The sequence below is a fragment of the Tauraco erythrolophus genome, chromosome 28, assembly GCF_009769465.1.
Source record: "Tauraco erythrolophus isolate bTauEry1 chromosome 28, bTauEry1.pri, whole genome shotgun sequence".
NCBI lineage: Eukaryota > Metazoa > Chordata > Aves > Musophagiformes > Musophagidae > Tauraco > Tauraco erythrolophus.
In genome coordinates, this window is record NC_141492.1 from 5523135 (window position 1) to 5546291 (window position 23157).

Below are 23157 nucleotides of genomic sequence, written 5' to 3' on the forward strand. Positions count from 1 at the left end.
AGCCTCTATCCCGGCTGCTGATCTGGGAAACTGAGGCACAGGGGGGTCTGCGCGTGCTCAGGGTGAGATGTGGGTGCTCGGCAGCTCCCAAAGCACCGGCGTACCGGGAAGCTGCCGGGACGGTGGTGACCCAGGGGACCCTCCCTGGAGGCTCCAGCCCAGCTCGGGCCAGTGGCGGTGCTGGGTGGGCACCTCCTCCCAGCCTGGCACTGCCCTCACTCCCAGCTCACCGCCAAGGCTCGCGCTCAGCTCTGGGGCTCGGCTAATGACCGGCCTAATTGATCTCTGACGAGGCGCAGCTCCTCGCCGGGAGATCGATGCTGGAACCCGCTCAAGGCTCTGCGAAAAGCCGTTCCTCCCTGCCCGCCCGCCCGGCAGCACCGTCCCCACCGCAGGGAAGCACCCATCGATCGGGGCGAGGATCGATGGGATGGAGAAGGGGATGGAGGGGAGGGCAGCTGCCCCCACGGAGGGGCCTGGAGGGAGCAGACCCCCGGGCAGGCTTCGCTTCCCCTCGCTCCGACCTCGATGTGGCACACACCGGGAGCCAGATGGGTGGGAGGGCAGAGTGCGGTCCAGCACAGCTCTGCCCATGCCAGCGGCTGTGCCCGCTGCGTCCTGGCACCCCCATCCCACGGGGCTCCCATGCGGCACAGCCCAGCTCTGCCGGTGAGCACCGCCGGCTCTGCGCGGGCAGCACCGTCCCTGGGGAGCAGCGTGATCGATACGCGGTGACCGGAGACGTGGCAGGTTTTCCTGACTCACCGGCACGGCGGTGCCTGAGCCGCGCTCACCGGGCGAGCAGCTGCTACCAGCACCCTGGCGCCGGGTGCTCCCCCTGCACCCCAGCAGGTCCTGGGCACAGGGAAGCCCCTCGCCCCAGCCAAGGAGCTGGGGGACGGCGGGGTGCAAGTGGCAGCAAAGGGGACTCCTCCCTGGCACCTCTGCCACTGCGCCAGGCCAGCGGGGAGCGGGGACCCCAGGCAGGGGAGAGGGCGAGTACCCACGGCAGGGGGTCACGGCTGCCTTCACAAGCCCTGGGAGGTCATGGGGCCACCAGAACCAAACTTACTCCCTCTTCTGGCTCTTTTCCCCACTATTCGTTCCCCTCGTGTTCCCCCCGGCCGAATTTGACCTAATTCGGCGAGACCGGCCGGGGTCTCCACTTCTCAGGGCACCAGGGCCCCCCCGCCCCTCCCCGCTCCTTTCACTGGGGTTTAAGCCTTTTCGCTTTGTCCATTCACTCCAAGACTAATCAGATTAAAGCCTTGCCCGGGCTGCCCCCTCCTTCCCCCCCCCCTCGCCCCGCTTCACCCCCTCGACCCTCGGTGGGTTTTGGCAGCCGACGTTGAGGTCTGGGCACTGCCATGGCAGGGGCCGGCGGTGGCACCGAGCGGCCGAGCTGCCCAAGGGGAAGGGCACAGGGTGGGGGAGACTGTATGGGGAGAGGGAGTGATGGATAAAGCCGGGACTCCAGCTCCAACCCCAGCCCCCCAGACGCACACGAGACCGGGACCCACCAGGGCCACCCAGCAGCGCCCATGCCCCGTCCCCCGGGACCCCCAGCTCTGCCAGCAGCACCCCCCGCCCAGCCTCGCTCCTCGGCAGCTTTGGGTGGGAGTCACCATCCCACTCACCTCCTGACGTGCTCGTGGCCCCCCCCCCCAGCCCCAAAATCACCAAGTGCCCCCACCCAGACCTTAAAAATTGATTCCAATTCCCTTTGGCCCGGCTGTGCACGCAAACGCATTCGACACGGGCGCTGCCCGGGCCGGGATTGTATGCAAAGGCAGTTCGGGGGCAATGAATAATTCATACCCCGCTGTCTTTCGGAATTATACTGTGGAAAAATAAATCTGAGACTATATAAAAAAAAAAAAAAAAAAAAAAAGAGGGGGGTGGGGGGGCGCGGGGAGGTGGCTTCGCCCCTTCGCCCGAAGTCGGGCGCGGGGATGAAAGCGTCGGCGCGTCGGCAGCTCCTCTTCCATTGAGCAGCTCGACATTCAGGTCGGCGCGGAAACCACCCCAAATCCTTCCTGTGCTTTGTTCCGCCGCCTTTTCACCCGCGTCTTACGGAGACGGCAGCGGGCGGCGGCGAGGGGGGCACAGCGGTCTGCGGGGGGGGGGGGGGGTCCCTTTGAAGAAACCCACTCATCCATTCGGCTGGTTGAGTTCAAGGGGCGGCGTGCCGGGGTGAGCGGGGGGGCTGTCCTGGCTGGGGGCACTGCGGGGGCGGTGTGCCCCTGCCCTGGCTCAGCCAGGACCCCCCTGGCACCCCGAGCATTGCCCCGCCGGGGCCACCTCCACCTCCCACCGACGGGCTCGGCAAGGCCAGGGAGAAGGAGGGAAGCTCTGCCCCATCCCGGAGCGGTCCCGCGGGGTCGGGCTGGGTTTTGGGGTGCCCGCACCCAACCCCGCCCAGAGCATCGGTGCCCGGCGCGGGCACCAGCCGCATCCCCCCCTGCCCCAGCCACGTGCTCGCCGCACGATGTGCTAACGGGGAGGCAAGGAAGTGGGAGCCGCTTTAATTTGGCTATTTAAAAATAAAGAAATAAGACGGGCTTTGAAAGCCCGGAGGGTCCCAGCAGAGCGCCCTCCGCCCCCTTCAAAGCCCGCCGCCGCTTTCTTCCCCCCGCCAGCGGCACACAAAGGTGTGCCAACGCTTTCGTCTCTGCGGAAAGACCTTTTTAATTGGTTCCAGGCAGAAGGTTAAAATCTCCCCGTTCCCCACCTTCGCCAAGAGGGGAAAGGGGCAAAAAAGAGGCAGAGGAGAGGAGGTGGGGAGGAAGGTCTGTGCCAAGGACTGCTGAGCCAGGGGGTACCCGGGGCCAGCATCCCCCTGCCGTGGGGTCCAAGGCGGCCGAGGGTGATGGGGATGGGTGGCGAGAGCAGCGGGGGTCAGGGCGGCTGTGCCAGGGCTGGCGCCATGCTGGAGCAGGGGATGCCCGCGGGGAAAAGCGAGATGCCCGGTGCCAGGATGCCCACTACAGGGATGCCTGGTGTGGGGATGGCCGGTGTGGGAACACCCAGTGTGGGGATACCCCGTGTGGGAACACCCAGTGTGAGAACGCCCAGTACTGGGATGCCCGGTGCGGGGACACTTGGTGTGGGGACACTCCGGGCTCCCGCTGGACGCAGGTTCCGAGGGTTTCCACAGGGATTCCCAAAAAGAGCGGGCAGAGACATGCTGCCCGGTTGGCAGAGCACAGGGGGCTGCTCCCACCTCCCCAGCTCTCCCCAGGGCTGCGCAGCCCCCTCGGCACATCCCCACGCACCAGTGGCCCCTCGCCGCCGTCGCCGAGCGGCACGCGTGGCACCCCGGCCCTGCTCCCCCCCGGCCCCGCGCCGCCGGAGCTGCCGTCCTCCCCCCACTTGGGTTTCCTTTCACGGAAGGGGGAGCTGAGAAAAAAGCATCAATTATTGAGCCGGGGCGCCGCGAGCCCGACGCGTCCCCCATGCTAATGCCGCTCAGGTAGAGGCGCGCGGAGCCGCAGTCAGACACCTCCGCACACGAGCAGCCGCAGGCTCTGCCAGCGCGCTTCAAGGTCAATTTTTCTGAGGCTGACAAAAGGCGCGGGCGGGCAGCGGCTCCATCCACCCCCAGCCTGGCACGGGGCAGATGGACGCTGGGGACGGGCACCGGCAACCCCAGGTGATGCCACCTGGCCAAGGGGAGCTCTGGGGCAGGATGGTGGGGATCCTGGCAGGGATGGGGACATAGTGGGGATCACGGCTGGGATGGGGGCACGGTGGCAATCCCAGCTGGGATGGGGGCACGGCAGCGATGCCGGATGGGATGGGGATGTGGCGGCGATTGTGGCTGCGATGGAGACAGAGCGGCGATCCCGGATGGGATGGGATGGGGACATGGCAGGAATCCCAGCAGGGATGGGGACACAGCGGGGATCCTGGCTGGGACGGGGACACGGCGGCGATCCCGGCTGGGATGGGGACACGGCAGGGATCCCAGCTGGGACAGGGACACGGCGGCGATCCCGGCTGGGATGGGGACCCGGTGGGTCCCTCCGCAGAAAGCGACTCCCGTCGCGCCGTGCGGGAGGAGCGGGTCCGGCCCAGCGGCTGCACATGGAGCAGCAATTGGATCCAGATGTTTCTCCCAGCAGCCGGAAATCGCTTCCCCCCATCCAGAAAGTGCTCAGCAGCCCCTTCCACCACCCCGCGACTGCTTCGGTGGGGACAGGCAGCACCGGCAAGCCCTGCCGGCACGGCTGTGTGCCACCAGTGCCAGGGCAGGGATTCACCCAATTTACGCCAGCGCGGTGATGCCGGGCAGAAGGACAAGGCAGCTCGGGAGGGTACAGACGCGGTTTTGGGACTCGCAGCGATGGGACTCCAGAGCGGCCACCCCCCAGCTGAGCTGGCACTCGAGTGCTCGGCCAGCTGCCGCGCTTCACCCTCTGCATCTGCCAAAACCACCCTGGTCTCATGCGTGGCGAAGGAGGGAACCGCAGCGGCACGGGGGGAGGACACCGTCCCCTCCGCCCCCAACTGCTCCCTCGCAGCTAGATGCCCACTGGGCTGAGTGCCCACGGGGCTGAGTGCCCACCGGACTAGGTGCTCATGGAGCTGGGTGCCCGCCAGACTGAGTGCCCATGGGGCTGGTTGCCCACCAGACTGGGTGCCCATGGGGCTGGGTGCGCACCAGACTGGGTGCCCATGGGGCTGCATGCCCACCGTGCCAGGCAGACAGTAGCAAACCCAAAACACCCCCTCCCAAACCTCAAGTCCAGGAGGACCCAGCTGCCCCGTGCGGGTGTGGGCAGGTTGGGAAGGGGCTGGCAGGCGGCTCCAGGCAATGCCGGATGCAGGTCACCACCAAAGCTGCTCACCGCGACACGCGGGTCCCCGTCTGCCCACTAAGTCACATCCTGCTTCGGGGAGGGTGCCCAGGGCAGCGTGTTCCCGCACGGGGCAGGGACGCAGCCTTCTGGCCCCTCCGAGCAGAGTGAGGAAAACCACAAGGAAAAACCTCCGAACCCGCCAGGAGCCAGAACCCGAATTCACTCGCCCTCACGTTACTTAAAGCCCACCGCAGCTTCCCAGTCCCGCACTGATGCCAGAATCCCAATTACCATTAAAAGGATGCGCCTCTGCTCCTCGCGTTACGGAGAAACGCCTGAAAACCATCCCCTGGGGATCGAACAGCTCCAGAAAGATGAAAAATAAAAAATGCATGTAATTTATATTATTTAAAACCTGCCAGTTGGCAAACCAGTCTCTCGACTGGAGGACACTGGGGCCGTTTGCACCTTGCGGAAGGCAGGGAGGTTATCCGGGCTGGAAACCGCGATCCCGGCGCCGCGGCCCGGCACAGCCCAGCACCACCCCCCCGCGCCCCGCGCTGCTCCGACGGCAGGATCCGGCTTTAAATGGGTTTTTAAACACCTCTGAGCTCGTGGGATGCGGCGCGCTGCGGAAGGACGGCGTGTTATTTTTATCGTTGCATTAGTTCCCGTTTAATTGCCGGGACGTTATTAACGGCACGGAGCGGGGTCCGAGCAGCGGGGACGCCGCTGTCGGTCCGTCCGGCCTCAAATCCCCCCCGGACGCCCTCGGCGGAGTGGGGTCCGAGGCCCGGCACGCTCGTGGCACGCCAGCGCGCGCCTCTGCTCCCTGCGTTTGGTGCCAACCAGGGACAGGAGCCACCGGAGCCTCCCGGCTCGTCCTCTCCCACCCTGGATGCTCCTTCTCCTTCGGTTCCATTCAGCAGCACCAGGCAGCAGGACGGTGGCTCTCCCCAGTCCTTCCTCCTCCTCCTCCTCACTCCCCTGCAGCTCCCAGCCTCCTCCCATGCTCTGCAACTGGGGATGCTCCCGCCATCCCCGACTCTCCATCCCCACGGCTCCATCGCACCCCGTCCCACCTGGGACCGCACCGTCCCCCACCGTCTCCCTCCCACCAGCCCCTTTTGGAAACTGGACATCTCCAACACGGCAAAAAGCCGCCGTTTTGTGCCGGCGCTTACGGCTGGGCCCCCTCGGGTCATCGCCAGCTGGGAAACACCCCCGGCTCCTGCCTCGGAAACCTCCCACCAGCGACCCTCCGGAGATGCCCGAAACCCTCCCAGCACCGGAGCTGAGCTAATCCCGGGTTAACCAAAGGGTCCTCGGGGACAGCCCTGCCACCGCAGGGACCCCTCCGCCACCGCGGCCCCGGTGATGCCACGGCGGAGCGGGAGGGAGGCAGGAGCGCGGGGCAGAGCTGAGCCGCCGCGGAGGAATCGTCTCGGAGGAAACCAAACCTGCCCGTCAGCGATCCGAGGAATGGCATGCAGGAATTAAGACGCCGGCAAACGCCCTCCTGCGCCTGCCAGCCGCGTCCCGGCGGGTGTGTTGGCCACGGCTTGTTCTCACCGGGGAAGCCGGGTCGGTGCCCGCGCGGCGCTGACGGCGTGTGCTCAGCGCTTCGGCTCGCGCCTCTCCCAGCTCAGCATTCCCCACCCTCCTGGGACCGAGTCACTGTCCCGGCCGGTCCCACAGCCCCTGCTCCAGGCCCAGCAGCCCCCGAGATGCTGGACATGGTTGGATTCGGGATGTGGGGCTTGCTGGGGGGTGGGAGCCTCCAAGCGGGTTGAGCCCGCTGGGGAACGGGATGCCAGAGGTGGCCACGCAGGCTGGGCATGGACGAGCAGTGTCACGGGGCATAATCCCAATATATAACCTGCTTCCAGCAGGGAGAGCCTGGCAAAGGAGAAGGATCGGGCCCAGGAGGACGCGCTGGGGAGCCAGGGTGCGGGGCTGCGCCCCAAGCGCGGCGATAGCCCCGGTGGGATGGTCACCGCAGATGGTACCGACACCAGGGCCTGCTGCTCAGCCCCGCTTCCCACCAACACCAGCGGCCTCCCAGTCTGGCACTGGGGAGACGCTGCCCAGCCGGGACGGGGCCGCCCGGTTCCTGCGGCGGCCGGTGACATCCCGGGGCAGATTCGCTTTATAGGGTCACGGTGGAAGGTACCAGCGCGGAGATATTTAACTGGCGTTTTACCTTTGGAAAAAATTAGAGTCACAATATTAATTAATCCTCAAAGCACTTTAGGAACATTAACTAATTAAGCCTCCCAACCCCTCTGCCAGGTGGGAAAGGTATCGCTGGCCTCGTTTTGCAGCTGCGGAAAACGAAGCGCGCGGAGGTGACGTGACTCACCCAACCAAGGTCGCCGCGAGCCGGGCAGAGGTGGGACGGGCATCCCGAAATCTCCCTCGCACACCCTGAGCCTGGACCTGGCAGCACTGGGCAAGTTCAAGGGGGCAAGGAGTGAGCCGGCGGGCAGGAGCCAGGGCTGTGGCACGACGCCGGAGCCGGGACCTGCCGCGTCCCCACCAGCCCGCACCCACGGCAGCGGCAGAGCCCCTGGCACGCAGCGCCGGGCACGAACCCGCCGGAGCCCGGGGCAGAGGGTTAAACCAGCAAACGCTGAGGGGTTTTATCGAAAGCACAAACGACCCTGCGCGGTTTAAAAGCGACGAGAGGCCCCGCTGGGTTATCAACCGGCGTCTCCATCACGCGGCATCGATCCGGATAATAGCCGGCAATTGTTCAGATACAATATCATAAAGTCGCTTTAACCACAGCCATAAAGCTTCCCCCGCCTGCAGCCCCGCCGGGCGCTCCCCGCACCGCGCCGGGGCACGCGCCGCGCCGGGGGCTCCCTCGGGATGGGGGGGCGGGCGGCAAAGCCTCGGGCCCGTCGAGCGCCGTGAGCACGTGCTCGGGTCCGAGCGCGGCAGAGGACGCTGCCGGGGCCGTCGCCGGCCCGCGGCTCCGTGCCGGGGCGCGAGGGAGCCGCCGTCCCCCGGGCCACCGACCTTCAAGGGGATGAGGCTGCCCAGGGCTCCCCTGGACACCCGTCCCGGGACCCCGCGGCACACGGTGCCAGGGTGAGGGGAACTCAGTGGCGGCCGCTGAGATTCCCCGTTCCAAGTTTTAATCTGTGGGATTTATGGTAGTTTGAAGGAAACACGCGGTGACAGCCCCGGCCCCCCGTAAGGCGGCTGTGGACCCCCCAACTCCCCAGCTTTGCTCTTCCCCCAACAAACATGGGGCTCCCGACCACACGGTGCCAGGACCTGGCTCCTCTGCTCCCCACGGAACGCAGGGTGGGGGCATCCCACCGCCAGCCCCCCAACACCAGGGTGTTTCCGTGCCGCCGGCGTGGCCACAGTCCCTGCCCCCAGCAATTGCCATCTCCACTTCCCAGTCGAAGGCTGGTGGGGTTCTGGTTGCCAGCAGCCTCCGGGGATGCCGCCGGCAGCCCCTGCCCGCACCGGAGAATGCCGCTTCCTCACCCGCCGCTTCCCACTGCTTAATGAGCACAAAATATTTCCATGTTGCCAATTACTTGGTTCATTTGTGCTGCTGCGGGCAGCGTCGGCGCAGGGAAAACCCTCCCGGAGCTGCCCTGGCCCCCAGGGAGCGGGGGGAGCCCCGGCAGGAACCCCCATCCTCCCAGGGCTGAGCATCCCCATCCCCATCGCCACCGCACACCCCCAACGCCTCCCCGGCCCCCTCCCCACCAGACCCGCGCTCGTTAGCCGCTGGCTAATGGCTTTCCCACGTCCCCAGCGTGACACAGATGCTGCTGCAGTGGAAAAGTGAGATCTTCCCGGGATTTAAACTGGCCTCCGAGGGTCCTGGTGAAGCCCCCTCGTTTGCACCAGCTGCAACACCCAGCCCTCCCTCGGTTGGGCTCCTCGGCATCCCCACGCCCAGTTCCAGGCATCCTCGGGGGCCGCGTGACGGAGCCCCAGAGGGCAGAGACCCCCATTTCCAGCTCACCGGGGGGCCGAGCCCTTCCAGTTTCATTCTGCTGATCTGCACCAGCAGAAGATGGTTTGGGGTCCAACCTGCCACCATGCCGGCACCACAACCCCTTCCAGCACAGAGAAAACCCCGAGCGGCACCGCAGACCGTGCCGGACCTCACGCCATCCCGGCTGGGTCCTGGGGATCGACCCCCCGTCGCAGCCCTGGCAGCGCCGTGCCCGGGCAGGACTCACGGCTGGCCAGAGCTCCCCGCTCGGCGAGCGCGGTGCCAAACGCCACCGTCACACAAGCATTAGAGCGGTGGGTGCCAGGGAGCCGCCGCGCTCCCTCGCCGCACCGACACCTGTGCCCGTAAATCCGCCCTCCGCCGGGCAGCCCGGTGGGCGATTTATCAGGTGAAACAGATATTATGGTGTTTATGGAAAAAAAAAATACCAAAACCCCACTGAGCAGGGCTCCCCTCCTGCCGGGGACAGGAGTGCCAGTGTGAGCCGGGGACCCTCAGTGCCACCAGGGTTTGCACACTCGCAGGGCAGCATCTGCGAGATGCCGTAAGGAGCCGCCAGAACCGGCCGCGGCTCCGAGCCACCGCGGCGCCGGCACGGGGGGAACCGCGTCCCCACCGGGGCCACGAACCAGCCCGGAAGGAGCCGGGGGGTTGCGGCCCATCCTCGCGCCCCGCGGGGGCTCCGCAGACACGGAGGAGAAGGCGCTTTCGGCACCTTTTGCGGAGCTGCCGGAGGCCGTGCCGGCTCCCAGCCGGAATTCCCGGCCCTTGGTCCGGTCGCGGAGCAGGCGGGCGCGCTGTGCAGCGGGGCCGGCGCTGGGAGAGCGCTGTGCTTCTCCGTCTCTCCGTGCGCTCTACAAATATTAATTGCTTAATTTAGCCTCTGGCAGCGATCCTCACCTGAACGGCGGGGAAAGGGGGGGGGCGGGGCGGGGGGAGGCCATTTGTCTCCGTGTAACGAGCTGGAAACCGGATCCAGAACTCGCACCCCGCTCGCTGCCGTAACGACGGAGCATCCCTCCAGCACATCCAAAAGCTTTCGATTTGACAAGACAACATGACGATTTATTATCATTAATCGGCTCCGAGATGTTTTCTGGAGCCCGGGCTCCCGCGGCCATGAGCCCACGCCGCGCCCCGGCATCCCCGGCTGCCGCCCAGCCCCACCGGCGCTTCCCAATGCCGGAGAGGGCTCCGGGAAGAAGCTGAGGCAGAGGAGGAACAACTGCGGATGGTGGCGTGGATGAGCCCGGCTGGTCCAGCCGGAGAGGCGGTGGTTGGGAGACCGGACCTCAGAGCTGCCGACCCCCAGAACCGGCATGGACAGGGACTGCGGGCAGGGAAAATCAGGAACCACAGGCAGGGAACGCCGGGAACCGCAGGCAGGGAACACTGGGAGCTGCAGGCAGGGAACACCGGCAGCCCGGCCCTGGTCGGAGGCAAAGGCGATTCATCGTGGTGAACCGCGGTGCGATGCCACCTCCGGAGCACGCGCCCTTCCCGCAGCAGGGCACGATCCCCGCTCCCATCCCTTATTTTAGCCTCCAATTCCACTCGCAGGGCCGGGCAGCGGTGCCAGGGCCGCGGTGCAGGGGGACCCCAGTGCTTCACAGGACTCAGGACCCCCTGCGCCCACCCGGCTCCAGCCAAACCAAGAGCTGCAAACCCGCGGCGACCCGGCGGACACAACGTCGGACGGGGACCAGAGCCAAAAGCCATTTCTATTCCAGACGGCGGTTTGGATTCTCTGCTGGAAACCAAACCAGGAGCACCATTTTGACCGGTGTTTGCAGCTGGAGCTGGTGCCAGAACTGCCGCGTGCTCGTGCCGTATCCAACAGCGGCTGCACAACAGCAACACCGTGCCCTGGGGATGTGGCACGGCACAGCCTGGCATGGCCACGGCTCCGTCCTGAGTCCCGCAGTGCTGCCAGAGCCAGGGGAACCATGGAGGTGGGCAGCGGGCGGGTGGGCAGCAGATCCTTCCCCACCACCCTGCGTGAAATCCCAGGAGCGGGTCCGGAGGTTTCCCAGGCGGATGCTGAGCCCTGAGGCACGAGGCTGCCCCAGAGACACGGACCTCGCAGGGCTGAGGATAACAAACATTTCCCCAAATAAAGGATTTCGGAGCCCAACCTGTCCTCACCGCTCCTGACCACCCCAGCACCCCACGCAGGGATGGGGGGGCTGCCCCCACCCCGTTTTGGGGGGGCAGTCGGGCGAACAGACACCGCAGAGGGAGGAAACGCGGCTACAGGGTTTGTGTGGTTTTTTAAAAAATGAAGGAAAATGGTGGAAAGGCACAAGAAAAGGGAGTGGGATAAAAACCAAAGGAAGAACCTATGGGCAGAGGAGGGGGGAGTGGGCAATTCCCCTCGCCCTGCGTGGGACCGGTGCCATGCGGCCACGCCAGGGACCCCGGCACGTTTTTGCCCACCGCAGACCCCGAGAGGCTCCGTCGGGATTTGATGCTTCCACTGGGTCCGGGACCGCCCGGCTCCGGGTTCTCCAGCAGAGCAAAGGGGCATTTCGGTGACGCCCAAGTACCAAACACCAGGAGGGAAACCATTCGGGAGAGCATCTCTGGCAGCATCTCTCCCACCTCCAGCCCCGCTCGGCACCGTGGCTGCGCGGAGAACTGGTCGGAGATTTGTGAAAGCCCCTTCCCGAGGGTCGGCACGCCGGCTCGGGCACGGGCAGCTCCGGCAAACCGCCTCGGTAAAATAAAATTAAATTCACAAAAGAAATGCAAGTGGATTGGCAAAGCGCTGGAGAAGGTTTGTGTGACGGGACGCAGGAGACTCGAGCTGGAAGGTGTGGATACAGAAAAAAAAAAAAAATTTCTAAATAACGCTGAAATAAAAGCGTCTGCCCCAGAATTGGGGTCGTTCCACCACCCACAGCCCCGAGCCCTGCAGGAGGGGGGACGGATGGACAGACGGACGCAGCCCCAGCCCCCCGCACCACCCACCTGGGGCACACGTCCTGAAGCCGCCCGGGCTGGAGCGGCACCCACCGGCACTTCAGAGGCGGGTACCCCTGGCCCCCCGCCCACCCCGCGTCCCGGGGGGCTCTGCCCCACGTTTTTCCACTCAATTTCCTTCCCGAGCCGGCAGGAGATAAATCCCGCTGCCGAGGCAGGCGGCCGGAACGGCGAAGCCAGCGGTGCCAAGTTTAATAAGCAACCCTGATGGAGAAACCAGATAATAATTGGGATTATCGAGCTGGCGGGGAAAGAGCTTCCCCAGCTCCTGACATCTCCTGGCAGCCGCACAAGCTGCTCCTGACCACCCCAGCACCAGCATGGGGGGCAACGGCACCCACAGGGCCACCAGCGGGACTGGGATGGCCACTGGGCACGGCGAGGCCAGGACAGTGCCGGGGAGCAGCACTAGCTAATTGTTTTTTAAGAAAAGCAAAAAAAAACTCATCTTTTTTTGCACAGTCGGTACCTGCAGCACCTGGACCCGGCCCCCACCCTTGCCCCATGTCCCCCAGGAGCACCCAGGGTCCCCAGCTCCCTCCCCATCTCCGCAAGCCCATCCCTGTATCTCGGCTCGGGGGAGCCGACGGTGCCGCCGCCGTCCCAGCGCCCGCGGCTGTGAGATGCTCAGCCGCCAAAATAATCCCGTCGCGGTTGGATTTGGCGCGGGGCGCGGGGTCCAGGGGCTTTTTTTCTCAGTGGAAACGGGATTGGAATAAGGAAGAATTGGGATTTTCCAAGTTCTCTACAGGGTCAGGCTTGGCTGATTTTATTTTACTGCAAATATAAATAGGGCTTTAAAAAAAAAAAAAAAATCCAGCTAGCCTAAATAAAAACCCACTGGAAGACACGGTATGAAATCCTGCTGGAGGACAGGCAGAAATGTCTGTAGCCGGGCTGAGTGCTCAGAAATATTTGTATTTGCTGTCTAAACACTTTATCTGTTTCCTAGCACATGGGAGAGTTTTGCTCTCCGTGTAATGTTACAGAAAAAAAAAAATAAACCGATACAAATAATTTCTCCTCTTCTGCAGAAAAAAAAAAAAAAAAAAATCCTGCAGAACTTGGTTGCAGACGCACCGGAGGAAACGGCAAATATTTTGGCTGAAATTAGGCTGAACGGCTCATCAGGTAGAGGGGGGAGACAATTCGGGTGCGTCGGGAGGAGGAAGAGGTTGGGGGTCCGACGGGTCTGTCCCACCTCCAGTCGTTACAAACCCCCTTTGCAATTTATTTGCCTTTTCGGCAAAGCCGGCGGCGCCGGGAGCGGTTTGTGTTGGGTACAAAAGATCTGGAATTCAAAGTTTAATTCTTGGGGGGGTTTGAGGGCTGCGCGGGGAAGGAGCTCGAGTAAAAGCACGTTCCTGCTAATACAGTTCAAATAAAAAGTATTGAGGGATGGATTTAAACTCCGCGGAGCCCGGTCGCGGTGGGAATTCCGGCACTGTCTGCACGGGCACCTGCAGGCTCGCTGCCACGGCACCAGGTCCGGGTTGGCGCTCGGTGGGACCAACCGGGCACAGGAAGCCCTCGGGCAGGCGGCGTTGGCACCAACACACGCGTGTGCGTGGAGGTGGCAGGGAAAAAAAAAAAAAAGGAAAACCCCCCCAAATGCAAAGTGAGGCCGGGGAGGGGAAAAATGCCAAGAAAAGCAGAAAATTGGCAGGTGTGGAAGAGCTCACGTGCCGAGCGAGCCCACGGCTACATCCCGCTGGATCCCACCGCGGCCACCCCTCTGGCACAGCCCCACCGGGATGGGGCTCAGCTCCACGGCCGCCCCTCGCTGCTCCCACACCCGGGGCTGGGAGAGCAAACGTGGGAAGAAGGGAAACATGTAAAAGAGGGAAGGAGGAAAAAAAAAGCTAAAAAAAAAAAGAATTCTTCATCCCCATTTCTGTCTCCGTCCCACTCCCCCCATTAATGACCCAGAGGGAAACGTCGACTGGATGGGAGCAGGGGGTCTGGCTGGCCCCAGCGCTCATTGGCCTCACCGGAGGCGGTGCGGCGCCGACAGCCGCGCGCTGTGGCATTTAAATCACCGCCGGGATCAATACGGCAGAGCACCGCGGCCCCACCACCACCACCAGCCTCACCGGGCGGCCGAGTCATGGGCAACTGGGCAGCCGAGGGCGTTTTCGGACAACGTGGGAGCGAGGGAGCCCCAGTCGGCCCCCGGCCCCCCTTTGCCCCAGCAATCCCCATGCAGCGCTGCCCACCCAGCCTGGTGTCCCCCACCACCGGCAAGGGCAGCCCCTCTGCCCGGGGCCAGTCTGTGCCCTGGCTGGCAGCCCAGGGGGGGGACGACCCCAAAGCTCCCCCCAGCCCCGGCGTGCCATCGCGCTCCCATTGGCTCAGACAGGCTCACTGCCCTCTCCGGGGGCTGTAGGGTCAGACCCCCCCTGACCCGGGCACTACCCAAGGGCTCAGGGCAGGGGGAAGTCATTCCTCATCTTCCTTATTATTCCAGGGAGTCAATTTTCCTCCTTTGCTTTATTTTTTCCCCACTGTTGTTGCTTTGGCTGGTCCCCCTCTGAAGTTTGGGATCCTCCCACCCACCCCGGCGCGGGAGCACAAAGCCCAGCCTGGGTCAGAGCGGGGTGGCGGGGCAGGGCGGGTGCTCTCCCAACCCCTTCGGAGAAAGATCCTTGTTTTCCCACCACCACCGCTGCGGCATCGCCATTCGGCACGCAGAGGTGCCGCGCGAGCTGGCACGGCCTCGTGCCCGCGGTGCCGCTCCAGCCCCATCAGCCCAAGGGACAGAGCCAGGATCTGGCGAGCAGAGACCAAACTCCAGCTCCTCGTCCCGGGGGGTGGCAAGACCCCCCGTCCGCGCTGCCCGGCTCCCTCCGGCCAAAGCTCCCAGATGCAGCGGGGCGAGGGCTGGCCCAGACCCTCCCCGAGGGCTGGCACGAGGTCGGGGCAGACGGACGCGGCGGAGCAGGATCTGTCCCGTCGAGGGCGCGCGCGAGGGGCGAGCTCGGAGGAACGCCGGGTAAGCACGGGAAGGCCAACGTGGACAGGGCTGGTGGAGGTGTCCCACCGGAGCGATGCCGGGACCCCGTGCCAGGCTCTGTACCAAGAGAGAAAACCCCGCGGGGTTTTCATGTCCCCCCGGTGTTACCGAGTCCGGGGCCAAACACGGGACTTTGGGCAAAGCCCTGTGCCCCCCGGGCACCCTTCGGGACGAAGCAGCTCCATCCCCGCGGCTCTCGCCACAGCCAGCCAAGGAAGCCCAAATTACCACCGTTGGTGCCGTAGAGCCGAACCCAACCGCTGCCCCCCGGGAGAGGCCGGTGACCCCCCCAACCCGCCGGCCACCCCTTCCCCTGCGCCCTGCCCGCACCCGGGCAGCCCACCCCGAAGCCTCCGCTTGGCTTTTGAGCGAGGAGCCTCATTAAGAGGTAATTAGCTCCGAACAATGGGAAGCTATTTAGCAGCCTGGCCACAGCAGCACCAACACGCAGAGGGAGAGGAGGGAGGAGAAATAAATAAATAACAACTCTCGGACCGCCCAGGAACAGGCTGGGACCATGCGGGGTGGCAGCACCCTGCCCTGATGATGGCACGGCACGGCACGGCATGGCGTGGCACTGCATGGTGCTACCGAACGCCTGCCCCGCTCTCCTGGCCTCATCCCTTCCCAGTTTTCCAGCTGGAGGTAAAACAGCCCCAGTGCATCGCATGGGCTGGACAATCCCAAATGGTCCCACGGGCGCTGCCACCCCAACATGGCTCCCACCCAGCCCGCTGGTGCAGTGGGGACGGCAACGGGGACCCCAAGCCCGGCCGCTGGCGAAGGGTTCGCACCCACGCAGACATCCCCTGCGCGCCAGTGACATGCCAGCCCTGGTTTCGGGGTGTCCGTGGCTTCCAAGACACTTCCTCAATTCCTTTGGCAAAAACCAGAGCGCCACCCGCTCACCACGGCGCTTCTCGGGCTTCGGCCCCGCTCACCGCGGCGGCTCGGCCCGCGGCGGCACTGCTGGAAGCGCCGCTCCCCCCTGCGCCCGCCGGGCAGGGCCGGGCTGGGTTTGGTTTCGTAACGATGCTCCGAGCACAGGAGAACGGCCGGACTTTGGGCTGGAGCCCATCGGGCTCGGATGGGTCACAGCAGGGGGGAAAAAATGTTGAAACACCTCTTAGGGGTGACGGGAAGAGCGCCGGGATCCGCTCGCCCTCCGGGAATCCCATCAAATCCAATGAAGCAGGGCAAGATCTCTGCCCCGACTGGGAAAAACCATCTGGGATAAAAATGAAGCCTCTAAAAATCATGATTAATATCTAACACAAAAGAACCGAAATTTCCACCATCAGGAGCGAGGAGCTATTTAAGGAACAATTGCTGCAATTTCACCGACAACCCGACGGACGAACCGTGTCAATGGGATGCAGGTAGGGACACTGGTAGGGACACCAGTAGGGACAGCCACCGGCACGTGGGACGTGCGTGCGAGGCGGACAGGCAGCCGGACGAGATCAGACCCGGATACCCCGATCCGTGTTTGTGGACACGTGAAACCAAACCCGTTCACACCCCTCAGCCCCCCGGCAGCTGTGACACACGCGTGCTCCTTCCCGGGATGGGTGGGTGTAGGCGTGTTTGGGCACGTGTGACTTGTGTGTGCGTGTGAAGCGCACATACGTGTGCACATGGACACACACACATGTATATATACGTGACACATATGTATATATACGTGAAAGAGCACTTTTAAAGCTTCCCAGTGGTCCCTGAAGGCATCTCTCCCCTCCTCATCCTCTGCACCGTTCTCACCCTCCATCCTGTTTGTGCCGCCCCGCACCGGGCCGGGGGACGCCGGGGGTGCCGGGGAGCCGCTGACCCGCCGGCAGCACCGCGCACCCCCAGCCCGTCCTCGCATTAGGATGCGGCGCATGGCAGCATTTGGATACCAAATGCACGACCAGCAGGGAATGTAATTGCGGTCCCTGGAAAGGGACAGGCAGAGACGGAGACGGGCAGGGAGAGAAAATCTTGTCAGAGACGCTGGACCTGTTTGTATCTGCTCTCCATTAACCGCGCTCGCCGCAGACCTGGGCTGGTGGAGAATAGCTAACGCGGCTTAACGGGCTGGAAAAGAGGGGTGGGAAGGGCTGCAAATGATCTCGGCACAAAGGGAAAACGGAACAGCTGAAAACTAAAAGAGCAGTCATCGCACGGGATGCGGGACGCAGCAGAGCGGAGCCGGATGGCAGAGCACCGGCACCCCCAAACGCCCCGGCACCCCGAGCCCGGTGTGCCCGGTGAGGGGCCTCAGTCTGCTGGCAATACGGGAACCACCCACGTGCCAGTTAAAATTCACGTTAAAATCGCCCCGAGGGGGGAACGGGCATGTTTCTTGCAGGGGCTGGTGCAGACCCCGGCGCAATGCCGATGGGAGTGGGGAGGTGGGGGGCACACAGGGCTGGGAGCCGACCCCCAAGGTCCCAGCCCAGGCAGCCCCAGACGGAGCTGGGACGTGGGAGGTTTTGGGAACCAGCCCCAGGGCAGTGCTGGCACCAAACCCGCCCCAGCACGGAGCCGCGGGTGGACACGTCCAGCGCCGTGCACGCTCCCACTGAGCCCTCCCGCTCGGCCACCCCACTCCAGCACCAAATGCCCCTGGAAAAAAACGTGCGTCGTCTTCGCTCCCTCGAAGGAGAGCTGGCACACGTGGGCTGCCATCGTCCCCGGCCACAACCCCTCGTGACCCACCAGCGGGCGAGTTCGCTCGGGCTCGGGCAGTTAACGGGGCACGGCCCCAACCCCGGCCCATCATGGCTTCTCCTCGCCCCGGCCGCCGGGCACCGAGCTCTCGGACAAAGCACCGGCGGGCACTCGTGCTGCAGCTCGGGGAGACGGCAACGCAGGAGCGAAGGGACGCAAAAGCCGATGGGCTGGTTGGGGGGCACGATGCAGACCCCCCCAAAGACGCGCCCCCTTCGCCACAACTCTACCAGCCCTGCGGCACGGACCCCTCGCCCGCTCCCGAAGGCCAGAGCGCACAAAAGGACCCCCCAAAAGTCCTGCTCTGCCGTCGCCGTGGTCCCCGAGCACCACCGGGGCTCCCGCCCGCCGCGGTAAATCCCCCTGCTAGAAACCATTTCTCCGGCTTCCCAATCCCGGGATTGGGGAGTGCAGAGGAGCAGAACAGAAATCCCAGCTGCGCTCACCAAACCAGAAAAAAAAAAAGGGAAAAAAAAAAAAAAAAAAGAAAAAAAATCAGAAAATGAGCGTTCCGAGGCAGAGAAATGACTTCACAGTCAAATATAGGCCACGGGTAAAACCTGCACCGTTTACCGCGTTCGTGTCTGCACCGTAAACCGCGGGAAAACACCCCGCAACCCACCGCTGCCCACCGCTGCCCACCGCCGAGCCGGCCGCACACGGCAGCGTATGCGGGAATTGCGTTCGGCTGCAGGAAAACTGTCATTCTGGAATTACTACAACCTGCCCATTACAGAGCTGGAGGGAGAGCGGGGAGCGGAAACCAATCTCCGAATCCTCCGTCCGTCCTTGGCCGCCGAGAGGTTTCCAGTGGCAGCGCCGAGGCAGCGGGTCGGGGGGTCCCGGGATCAGGATCCCTCCGAGGACGGGTCGCTCCCTCCCGCAGACCTTTTCCCCCGCAGCCCGGAGCTTTCCCAGATCCCCGATTTTTTGCCGCACGATGCACCGGAACACATCTGAGACGTGCATCCGAAACCCTGCTGCAGCGCGGGGGCCACATGAGTGAGGCGGGGGCCGAAGCCGGAGACCCCGACCCTCCCGGGCGATGCCATCCCGCCAGCGGATGCTCTGGGACGCCCGGATCAACCCGCTACACCTCTCGTCGGGTCCCGAGGCTGCGAATCCACCCAAGAACCCTATGGGTGAGCGGCTCCCGCGCCACCGGCCGGAGCACACGGAGTGACCGCACGGCCCCCAAAGGCCCCACGGAGGCCGGACCCCTGCCACGATGCCAGACCCCTGCCACGATGCCAGACCCCTGCCACGATGCCAGACGTGGCAAGAGCCCTGCTGAGCTCTCGCGCCCCACGGTCCATCCGCAGGCACGTCGCCCCGGACCCCCAGCCCTTGCACCCAGGGCCAGCCCTGGCACCGCTGCTGCCCGGGCACGGCCGGCACATCCCGCGGCCGGCGAGACAGAACAGCGTTGGCGCATGCCACGGAGCAAAACCCTACGGTTTTGGTGGGTACGGAAACAGCACGTTATCATCTAAGGGTACGTTCTTCCTCCTCCTGCTGTCTCCAGGCCAACCCAGGAGTCACATCCAGCGAAGCCCGTGCGACCTTTTCCAAACCCGTGCTTACGAAATCATTAAAAAAAAAAAAAAAAACACAAAAAAACCACAAAAAACGTGTAAATCCACAGCAAGTGGCTAAATATCTCCACGGAACAGGCAAATTGCAGCATCCTGAGGTACCACTTATTTTTAATTTAGACCCAATTACGAAATATAGAATTATTCTAATCTGGGCAAATCATATCGACCATGAGATTTATTACCGTCTTTTATAAAATATGGATTGTAACATAAACATGAAGAAAAATATTTATTGCCAGATCAAGTACGTGGGTTCAAACAAGCACCAGGCATTTTAACATGTTCCTTTTTTTTTTTTTCCCTTTTTTTTTAAAAAAAAAAATCCCTTTTGATTTCCCCCTTATTAAATGAGATGGTAATAAATGAGGGAAATAAAGAAGGAAAACAAGGGACCAGAAAAAGCATCTTTAGGCTGTTCTTCATTTTTAAGGATGAGACAGTCTTCCAGTAACTCCAGAGACGACAAAATAAAAAACACCGCTGGGTTCAAAAAGGAAAATAAGCAGAAAACTCAACGGCAATTTCTGCCTTCGCAACGTCTAATAAATCGCCTCGAATTCCCAGACCTGACGGGACACGCAGGGAACGCGGCGGCCGATTGCGACACGGGGCGCTCCCACATTGGGGAAATTTGGGTCACATCCCGGAGCCCGGCGCTGCGGACGTGCCTGCGAAAACCCACCAGCCATTGTCTGCTCTTCCCTCCCGTCCCCTCGCGCCTCCTTTGCCCTATTTTATTTTCCCCCTCAAAAAATATTTCCCCTGCCAACGTCAGATTGAAAATACGTGGATATCTACACGGAATAATAAACCACCTCCTATTTTTGAGGATAAATTCCCGGCTGCCTTCTCCACGGCACCCATCCCGGCACGTACGAGGGGGCGATGGGGATGTGGGCAGCTCGCGGGGCTGAGCTGAAGCCACCATGACGCCAGGTCCCGTGCCGGCGCCCGGGATGCCCGTCACCCAAGGGCCGGGGGCCGCTTTTGGCTACCAGCACCCCACAGGAACCCTTGGGTGCCACATCTCAGCCACGGCCCTGACCGCTCACCGATGCCGCCCTCGTCTCCAGCGGCCGGGATGCTGGAGTTTGCCCGGGGGGGGACCCCTTGCACATGTTTGGCATTTGGGAGAACAAAAGAAAAGAGCCCAAAGTGTGGGAGCTGGGGAGGGTCAGGAACTGCGACCAAAAACTTTGCAATGGGCAAAGAAAAAAAAAAAATAAATAAAAATCCCTGCCTCTTACAATCCCCCACAAAAATGTGAGGGAGATAATAAAATCCATATGCACCGCAGGCGGCCCGCGGCGAAGGCACCGCTGCGCACAAAGGGACGGGCTCGCCCCAATTTTGGGGCAGCGCGAGGGGTGCGGGCACGCAAGGCCGGGGGCGACGGCACCCAGTCGGTGCCTCCGAGGGGCACGCGGTGGCCGAACAGCCGCCAACGCTGGCGAGGGTCCTCGGCCCCGCGTGCGTCCCGCCGGCTCTGGGTGCCCACCGCCACGTGCCGAAACCCAGCCAGGAACTTTAATAAACTGTGATGGTGTCACCAGGATGGTGCCAGGATGGGGCCAGGAGAGAAGGTGCCACTGAGGGTCCCTTCCCAGCTCTCCCGCTCCAAGATGGGGAGAACCTCCCAGCTGGGCAGCGCCACAGGAGCCACCGTGCTGGCAGCCCCAGCTCCTGCCCGCTCCACCACGACCACGGCCACAGCCTCGCCAGGAGGACGAGGGCCAGGCCACGCTGCGCACCCCCACGGGGACCCACGGGGCACAAAGAAACACCCGTGTTGCCCGGGAAGGGAACAGCTCGAACCCGAAGGCAGCGGCACCCACCGCAGTGGCAAACCGAGCATCGCCCCGTGCCCCTCCGCCCGGCTCCGTGGCGGACGCTGCCAGCGTCAGTTCAACTTTGATTAATTGGGGGAAAAAAACGTGGGTTTGGTGGCAGTGGGGTTTTTTTTTTCTTTTTTTTTTTGTCTTTTACAAGAGCCCCCCCCCCCCCCGAATCAGCCCATTCGAACCCTGCGGTTTGTATCCAAGGGGAAGAAGGGGGTGGGGGGGTCCTGGGGGTCCCAACCACCTGAGCCAGGAGCAGAATCCGTCCTCACTCCAAACTCTCCAACAGTTTTTCGGATCCTCGAAACGCTGAACAAAGAAATAACGGCAGAAACGAAACTCTCACCGGAAAACAAAAATAACGGGTGCTCGAAGGGGGGGAAAAAAAAAAAGAAAAAAAAGGAGAAATTAGAAAAATCTAAATGCAAAGACAGAGCCGGGGAACGGAACCGATTCGGCGGCGATTTCTTTTCCAACATGGAAACGAACCGGGCGGCGGGGCCGGGCCGCCCGCGCTCCCGCCGCACGCACCGGCCACCGGCGGCTTCGCCGGGCCGGGCGGCCCCGCGCCCCGGCCCCGACCGGCCTTTTTGCCGTTTCACCCCCAAATCGTCATTTCGAAGACTCCCGTGGCCGCCGCCGGCAGCACCCGACGCCTTTTCTCGTATTTCGTTGGGTTTTTTTCCCGCAGGACCTTCGCCGAGCCGCCCCCGGGAGCGGCACCGGGGAGGGGGGGGGGCGGTCGGGACCAGCGAAGGGGGGGGGAAACCTGAACTTCCCCGAAGTTGGGCGCAGAGGGGTGGGGGGGCCCGAGCCGCAGCCCCGCGGAACCGCTCCCCACCCCCGGCCCGACCCCCCGCCACCCCCGGCGCTGCCTCCCGGGGAACGCGGCCCGCCCGCGGGCGATGCTCCCGGTGCTGCCGCAGCCCCCCGGCATGGGTCCCCCCGCAGCACTTTGGGGGGCAGCCGGAGGAGGCTGAGAGGCACCGCCGGGAACCCGCGCCGAGCCCCCGGGGTCGCCCAGACCCTTCACCGGAGCAAACCGGGGGCTGGAGCGGGACCCCATCCGCAACGGACGGCAGCGGCGGCCGCCTGTCACCGACCGGGCGGGCGGCTGCGGGCTCACCGGGGGCGGGGAGGGGGAGTGGGGGGAAAATAAAGACTAAAACTTGGGCGTCGCTGCAGTCCGGCCCCCGCCCGCCCCGGGACCGGCCCCCGCCGCCCCCGGCCTCACCTGGGGTTGCTCCGGTTCCAATAGACGGCGTACCGATCCGAGATAACTTTCCCGGTCTCGTCGGTCCAGACGCAGACACCGACGAGCGCGGCGAGCAGCGCGGCCGCCTCCCAGCGCACCATCGTCCCGGCCAGCGGCGGGCGCGGCTCCGGCCGCTTCAGGGGGCGGCGGGGCGGCGGCGGCGGCCGGCGGAGCCCTGGGGCCGGCCGGGGGCGGCGGGCGGGCGGCGGGCGGCGGCGGGCGGGCGGCCAACCCTCACCATCGCCCGCGGCCCCGGGCGCCGTCAGCGGGGAAAGTTGGGGGCGGCCGCGGCGCGGCGGCGCCGGGGCAGCCGCATCCCGCGCCCGGGCGGCGGGGACCGGCCGGTTCCCGCGGCGCCCCGGGATCGCCCCGGTACCGGGAACCTTCCCCCCCCTCCCCCCGCCGAACTTCAGCCAAGTTCCGCCGAGCGCCGCGGCGCCGCCGCCGCCGCCCGGTACCGAGCCCCGGTGCTGTTCCCCCCCCCCCCGCACCTGCGGGACGGGAGCGGCGCGGCTCGGGCTCGGCCCCGGGCCCCCGCGCGGGCTCCTCCGCTCCGGGGACACCGGAGAGACAAAGGCCGGGCCGGGGAGGCCGCCGCTCCCTCAGTGCCGCCGCGCCATGCTGCGCCCGCCGCCCGCGCCCCCCGCCCGCCCCGCCGCCGCCGCTCCGCCCGCCGCGCGCCCCGCCCCGCCCCGCCCCGCCCCGCGCCGCGCGCCCCGCCCCGCCCCGCCGCCACATTGTTGCCACCGGCGGCCGCCGCGCGCGCACGGCCCGGTGCCAGGGCGGGGCCCCGCGCGCCGCCTCGGTCCGTGCTGCCGCCGCCCCGCCTCGGCGGGAGAGGGGGGGGGGGGGAAACGGGCACCGGGGGCGGGGGGGGGGGCGCAGGAAAACGGGGAGACGGGGGGTGGCACCGGCAGTCAGGAGGTCCCGTTGGAACGGGGGGTGGGGGGGGTCACACCGGCAGGGCTG

General features: G+C 64.6%; 1 protein-coding gene across 1 annotated transcript in view; it reads right to left on the bottom strand.

Annotated features, from left to right (window-relative positions):
- Nucleotides 1–22289, bottom strand: part of EFNA2 (ephrin A2) — a 43220-nt gene extending 20931 nt beyond the window's left edge. Inside the window, exon 1 of the mRNA XM_086627817.1 lies at nucleotides 22168–22289. Coding sequence (XP_086483943.1) covers nucleotides 22168–22289 — 122 coding nt within the window. The remainder of the gene's footprint in view (nucleotides 1–22167) is intronic.
- Nucleotides 22290–23157: the final 868 nt, after the last annotated feature.